This window comes from Pygoscelis adeliae, unplaced genomic scaffold, assembly GCF_000699105.1.
Source record: "Pygoscelis adeliae isolate BGI_AS28 unplaced genomic scaffold, ASM69910v1 Scaffold256, whole genome shotgun sequence".
In the NCBI taxonomy this organism is placed as follows: Eukaryota; Metazoa; Chordata; class Aves; order Sphenisciformes; family Spheniscidae; genus Pygoscelis; species Pygoscelis adeliae.
Genome location: NW_008824996.1, coordinates 313,138 through 320,824, shown reverse-complemented (window position 1 = coordinate 320,824; position 7,687 = coordinate 313,138). Strand labels below are relative to the sequence as shown.

At 40.2% G+C, this 7,687-nt stretch overlaps 1 protein-coding gene across 1 annotated transcript in view; it reads left to right on the top strand.

Moving 5' to 3' along the window:
• DENND1B (DENN/MADD domain containing 1B) overlaps positions 1 to 7,687 on the top strand; it is a 173,265-nt gene that overhangs the window by 74,714 nt on the left and 90,864 nt on the right. Inside the window, exon 5 of the mRNA XM_009326173.1 lies at positions 3,595 to 3,714. Coding sequence (XP_009324448.1) covers positions 3,595 to 3,714 — 120 coding nt within the window. The remainder of the gene's footprint in view (positions 1 to 3,594; positions 3,715 to 7,687) is intronic.

Below are 7,687 nucleotides of genomic sequence, written 5' to 3'. Positions count from 1 at the left end.
AATTGCGTTTTACCTGTGTTGATTTTCACGTTGAGGAAGACTTGAGAAGCATCATTGCTGTGGTTCAGTAGCAGTGCCAGGAGCTGCTACCTGCCTCTGAAGGTGAGACCTGACTTCTGAACAACCTGAGGGTGCCGCAGTGAAAGAGAGAGGCACGAGCCCCAAGTCACATAGCCAACATTTGTCCACGTGATGGTGCACGCAACATGTATGTTAAAACTGTAGTGCTAGCACTTTTTGAGTGTTTTATGTGTCTGGTTTATACACTGTGGTTATCTATCGATATACAGAAATCCCCCATCATCATTTGTTTGTTCCTGTAAGGCTTACATATAGTCAGTTTTAATTCTGCTGAAGAGGAGTAGAAAACCAGGCATCCTTGCTGCCCCCCAGATCTTAAGTGGAGTTTTCAAATTAGAAACCCAGAATTAATTCAGTATTTTAAACTCTGATCAGAAAACGCGGTTCAGATGGATGGTCACTGGCTTCCGTTAGTTGTTCCTTTGAAGCAAATGGGACCAAATGCAAACTTCTGGGTCTTTGTGGAGATTCAGTCTTAGCCTTGGAGTTTTTATCAGTTTGAAAATCTGTAACGTGGTGCTTACATCTCCTTCTAAACTCTGTGGGAAGCAGTTTTCAAGCTGGGCCACTGTTACACTGACTGTTGAAAAATGAAGTTATCTCTCTTAAAGAAGCGAAGGGAAGACGTTGAGTTGCAGGTGGTGAGATGGCACTCGAATTGCCTCCCGCCGAACTGTCGTAACTTGGCTGGGCTATTTTTAATAGAGAATATCAGAATTTAAATCTCATTTTTAAAGTGGTCTTGTGTAGTGACATTTTTATTTTAATTGCAATACTGGTTATTTTCACATGTCATCTTCAGGTTTTGGGAAGGGAGGAGGCAAATAACTGAAAGCAAGAGATCCTTACTGATGTGAGTTTTTTGGGCTAAGGAATTGTTTTCAAGCAGTAATGGAATAGTCATTTGCCTGACACACGTACACAGTTCATTAAAAGCAACGCCTGCGTAGATGGGCATCTATTAACAGTTGCTTTTTGTGAATTATTAATGATCGCTTTGGGTTAGGATGGTGCACAGAGACCCCTGCCTAACCGTGCCAGGTGTTTTGCAGTGTAAGAAAAAGCCAGTTGCGGCTGCAGAAAGCTCCGAGCCTGATGGTGGGGCACAGCAGAGCAGGGCGCGGGTGGGAGGAGGTGGCAGCCGAGGTCGCTGTGCATGGTGCGTTACTAGCGCTCCCGACTGACCAGCTACTGCTGAATTGCCGTGTAAGCCTCTGGCCACAGCGTGCACAGGGGTGCTGAAACCATACTGCAGGTTTCGGTGGCGATCTGCTCTCAGGAATGAAGAGGAGAATGCAAAGATGTGAAACAGAAAATCGCGTCATTGGCAGGGGAGTAATAACGCGTTGTTATTGACGGCTCTCTGTTGTATCAGGCATAACAGGCAGGCAGCATGCTAGCTACGCAGAACCTGAAAAATGGACTGAGTGAGCTGCTGAGCGTTCACTGTGTTTGAGGAGCACGCTAGGTTGTTCCAGTCTGTTGAAGACAAGGGAGGAAAATGCTTGTCTTAATGATTTGAGTTTAATTACCTAACTAAAAAACGTCCACTAATTATCATGGGTTTCCAGTGATTATATTGGACTAGAGGTATCTTATAATGTCGTATATGCTCAGCACAGGCTTTTGTTTCAGCCTAGTCACTGGGTGGTCACGAGGGACTAGACCAAATTGATGTGAGTGGGAGAGTCTACAGCCTGGGTAGTGGTTCTCACTTAAATAATCTTTACGCTTTTGTCATGCACGTGTTAAGCAGTGTAATGTGCATGTGTCCCATGTAACTTCTCTCGTCCTTTGATCATCTTCTACTTTCTTCTTTCCTAGGGGAAAATTTTTATATTTTATTTTGGTGGAGATTTAAGAAAAAAACACAACAAAAAACCCCAACCCATATTGCAGGGGATAAATTAAAAAAATATTTTGTGCTCTTAGACTGGAAGATTGTGAGATCTCTGATGGTTTTCAGCTTCTGCAGGAATTCATTTTCAGCTGGGCATCTAAGAATGAACCACACATGACAGATGTTAATCACAGCACTTACTAGCAGGTGCTTAGGTATTCCGCTGTAGAAGATCACGTAAGAATGGGAAAAGGAACAGAGGACAATAGAATTACAGGCAGCACTGCTACATTTTACATTTTCAAACCTCCATGCACTCCCCATCATAACTATGTTTTCATTTGGTTTTAATTAACTCTTTAAAGGTCCCTTCCAACCCAAACCATTCTATGATTCGTTCTATGCCACACATTACCTCTCCTGGCTGAAAATGCCAAATCTACCTAAAACTGATTCTCTTTGGGAGATTTTGGAAAAATTCAACATGTGTTTCTGTGAGTGAACTTCAGATACAGTTTATTGGTGTTCTAAAATGCTTACATTGATTATATTTTGCCATTTCTATGGAGATCACTGAAGTTTGGCCACATTGAAAAGCGGGTCCGTCCCATGCTCCCAGTGATACTCTGTCTGAAGCTGACAAATTGCACAAGAGAGAGAGGCGCCTGGCTTGAGAGATGAGAGATAAGAGCCATGTCATGGCAGTGAAGATGCCATTTCTTCTTAAAAAGATATTGGGAAGAGGTTCATACTGTCAAGCAGAGAGTTGGGGGGGCAGGAATGGAGGTCGGGACTGGGGCCTGGAGATGAGTACGAGTCAGAGGTGACACTGGAGGGGAGGTAGAAACCGAGAGCAAAACGGATTAGCCTGCACTGCTGAGGGAATGCTGGCTGAGCAGAGTTTGGGGATGAGAGGAGTTGGAACGTCAGGCAGGGAAATTTTGTGTAAACGTATTCTGTCTCAAGTGGGTACATGTTTTGATACAGTTTTGAAGATATTATTACTTATTATTTTAGCTGTTGTGCTGTTTGTTCTTGATTATTTTCTGGGTTCTGCATTTCCAGAACCGAACAAGTTTGTACTGGAAAATGAACTTAGCAAAAAGTTGTTTGTTGGGCAATGTGTAGTGCAAAAAAGGGAGGAAGGTGTGTGTGGAAGGCTACGGGCTTAACTGATGAAGCTATTCTGAAGGGGGGTGTGTGTGTGTGTGTGAAAAAGGCAAGCTAGTTTTCTGATGGCTGTCTTAAGCCAGGCCTTTATTATGACATTTAATACATTATTTGTAATATTTTAAACTTTGTTTTGGTTGCCATTTTCCACCGTTGAGGTGTGCTTGAAGCCGACAAGCCTTGGCAGGCTTGTACTGGCTCTGCTTAGGCCTTACTTAGGAAAAGACCTTCTGAAACGCCCCGTCCATTCAGGCTGGGGGCCAGATCCCGTGGAGCACGTCAGCCGGAGCACGGGGCCGGGGCGGCAGCCGGAGGCACGGCTGAAGGAAGGACCGGGCTCTTCTGTGCCGGGGGGAGGGAGCGGGGTGCAGGAGGCAGCCTGGAGGGTGGGAAGGGAGAGAAGGATAGTGAGGCTTGAGCATGAAAATGCTTGAGGCCAATGACTTCAATGCTCATCTTTTATGTGATTCGGTGGTTTTATGCTCTGTATCTGATTTTTTCAGGGTGTCCCAAAACCAAGTAGGACAGCATTTTACCTTCGTGCTCACCGACATTGAAAGTAAGCAAAGGTTTGGATTTTGCCGTTTGACGTCAGGAGGCAAGGTCTGCCTCTGTATTCTAAGGTAAGTCGGAATAAGAAAAATTGAGTCAAGGACTGAATATAAGAAAAATACAAGAAAAAATTATCTTTTGCAAATCCTCTGATAATGTGTTATCCTCCTCTATCAGGGTATCATTTCTCTACAACAGTGTTACCATTGATTTCACATGAAAAGTGGTCCCAAGCCCCGTGTGACAATATTCCTGTGTGAGGCTAACTAATTCTATTTAAATAACATGAAATCTCTGCTTAAAAGCAGAGAACGATACACTGCAGCTTTAGAGGCTTTGAATGTTATGTGGATATTTTTACTTTCTAATGAGATCTTTGACAAGTATCCAGTCAATTTAACAATAAAGTGCACATTTCTGTATTCCTGTCCTTGGAAACATGATTTTTGGGGGTGTCTTCCATGTTCTTTGGCCAGACTATATCTAATATAAGAAAACACCAGAGCCAAATCTCAATAAAGAGCGTGCTGCTTTGTTGCAGAAGAGATAATGATGATGGAGAAATTGACCCCAGTGAAATACTTTGTTTCTTTCTCTGCTTCTCCTTTCTTCTCCGGTAAGATAATTGTTTTGGTGATGAAAAAAACAATTGTTTAGCTGTTCTAAAACCCTTTTAATTAAATTAATTAAAAGGCAGAGTGCTTTAATTAAAAGGCAAATTTGCCACTTCAATTAAGAGCCTAGCAGCCTGTGATGTCCATAGAGGAAATGGGAACATCCAGTTCGGCAGCACATGAGAAGAACAAGATTGAAGTATAATTGCCTTCAAAGTGAGAGTCCCCAAACACAAGGTGAAAGAGGAGCCATGTGCTGCCAAAGAGCCAAACCCTCAGGCAGCAGAGGGGCAACTTGGAGAATTCTGGAGAGCAAGCTAGGAAGCTTATGGAGAAAAGCAGAATATCAGGTACTTGGACAATATGGAAGTTGGGCAGTCATGGAAGGTGTCATTAGGGTAGACCACATGAGTTAGGGAGACAAACCCAACATCGACTTGTAAAAGAATATCAGTAAAAGAACACGCGGAGAGGAAAAAAAGACCAGACAATTTAGAAACTTGTACGGTAGTGCTTAAAATTATTGGAAATATCACATCAAGACTTTTGTGAGCTTTTAAACAGATTCCAAACTAATGTTGAGAGCCGGTACACTGGACGTTTTTGGGCAAGTAGTTTAAAAATAAGTATTTGCTATAAATATTGCAAAAAATAATTACTACTACCATATAATGGAAATAGCAGAAGGAAAAGATTTTATTCTGGAAATTAATTGATTTTCTGTGATCCTGGCAATACTTTAATAATACTTTAGAAAGATTTAATTCTTAGGATTTTGGAGTGTATAATACTTAACCCTTTTCTCTGTGATACCTTTTGTTGATATATCTTGTTAAGTCCCAGAGAGAGAATGTGTGTGTATGCTTTTAGCTCTTTTCTCTGAGTTATCCTTTTCTTCCCTCATCAAGCTAGAAACAAAACTTTTTACTTGTACTCCTGACATTGTCTGGCTGACTTCTAATGCTGTAACAACAAATGCTTAATCAGTTACGCACGCTCAAGTACGCACACTTAAATGCTCTTTGTAGTGTTGCAAAGCAAAGGACGCAAATTCTCAGCTGGTGTAAACTTGGCTATTTCTTTTAACATTTCCCCGCAGACACACATCAGCTAAAGATTAGTCAACGGTCTGTGACTTGGTAGAAATAACTAGGAAAATGAAAAGTGGCAAGCTACAATTTTTCACCGAACCGTAATCAAAGCATTGCCTTTATTGCTTTTACTGTGACAATTTTGAATTTACAATGCATAGCTGAATGCGTAACAGCACTAGCTTCATAGTGTTGTACTTCTAGCTTGGTAGTCCATTTCTCTGCAATTTGTGTGTTTGTTGTGTTTAGCTCGGACAGAAAGAATGCATCAGTATTTCCATCTGATGCGTTTTGGTATCCAGTCTGGGTTTCTGCTCTGAATCCAAGATTCATTAGAAGTGACCGAGTGAAAGAAGACTCACTAGAAGATCTCTTTTGGCATTTTAGCTGGCTTTCCCTTGTACGTGCTTGTTGATCTTAAATTAACCAAAATCAAAGAAATCTTAAAAAATGAATGCTGTGTTTATATATAAAGAGTGTGTATGCATGTTCACACTCGCTCTTTTCCATATATCAAAATAGCATAAATTTATATTGACTGTGTGTATATACACATGATGACTCTGATGTACAAGCAATTCAAACTACTTGTCTGTCACAGATATGTACACAATAGTCACACAAATGCAGGCGTACATAAATACCATGTGTAACCACACATCTACATATGCACATACATGTATGTTGCCTCGAACAAGAGGAATCTATTAAGATTGCTGACTGGGGCTTTGACAAAGACAACTAGAGATAGTCAAATACAGAAAAATTAACTAAATGAAATGGTCATAAATAACTAAAATCTAAGTAAGAATCTCTGAAAAGAGCAGCAGGAAAAAGCCAGTCAAAGTGATGAGAAGGAAGTACGATAGAAATTTGGGTAGGCTGGTGAGTGGGAACAGGACACAACTTTTCTCTTGTGAATGTCTTTTGTGGAAGGTACCAGGCCATGTGTTAGCCTATGCCAGGGCAGCTGAAGAGATAGGATTTGAACCGTTGAACGGGATTCTTAACTGAAAACTGAAGAAAAGGCTGCTTGTCTTCAGGTTTTACACCAACAAACTAAAGCTGCTTCTAAGATTAAAGTCTTGTAGTTTATGGGACTTCTCTCTATAATTCATTCTTCATCTGAAACACTAATTAAAGGAAATCATCTCTGAATTTGCAGCCACACGGTCCTGCTTTAAACTGGATAGTTTGAAACAGAAAATATACTTGTACATATAAAATTCTTCTATAAGTTTTATGGGTTTTTTTAATGTTTTATGTACACATGTATATGAGTTGTGTAAACGGAATTTTCTCCCAAATCAGAATGTTTTGTTAAAGTTCTCTGTATGTTTATACAGTGAAATAAAAATCCCCCAAGGTAGCTATCTCAGGCATTTTTGTTTAAAGAACTTGATTGTGATAGAGTATTGTCTAAAACGATCGTGCAGAGCTTGATTGCAGTTGCCAAATTCAAAGTGCAAGTAAGTGCAAAACCATAGTAAGATGAGAAAATAAATCTCGGACCGTTCTCCAGAAGTTTTGTGTGATTCCTTTCAAGTTTTGCAGTTTAAAGAGAAATAACAAACACAGCTGCTTTGTGAAGCTCTCGGTGTGAATCCTGCTGCGTCACCTCCTCCCTCTCCACAAACTGTTGAGCTAATGCAGCCCCGTAAGAACGAGGGGTACCACAGTAGGGATATTGTAATATACCTTGTTGTCCTCTCATACTATACTGGATCTTTTCTTCTAGTTTTACTTTTTATATTTTAATTTAAATAATAATTTTGCCAGTTGAGATTTGAAGTGGCACAGTAGAAACTTCAGTGTTCACTTTTGACTAATAGAAGGAGACTTAATTCTTCTGGGTATTGTTTCTAAATGTCATTGCTGTTTGCAGTAGGAATAATACTATGAAATTTTACATGAAATTGTTTTTGAATTGCCTGGACGGTTTTAGTACAAAGTGCAAATAATTTGACTGAAATTTGTTTTGTTAAAAATCTTGAAACTGTTGATAGACTCTGAGGGTGACCTTATGTATCCAGAGGAACACAAAATGCATCATTAAAATGCTCAGTCTTAGATTTCATTAATTTTATGACTGTAAAATTGTCACCTACATTTCCAAATGAAATGCTCTAATAAGGAAGACAGGTTTATGTGGTAAGCCTTTGTAGTTCTTCAGTTCAGACCACGCTTGAAGCTTTCTCGCTCTTCCTTTAGGCAAATCCCTTAGAAGCAGAATGTTTCAATTTTACACATTTTGTGTCAATTTTCCAGACAGAAAAGTAGCCCCTAGACATTAGACATTTAGCTACGGAAAGGCAGTTTCCTTAGTTTTATTTGATTAC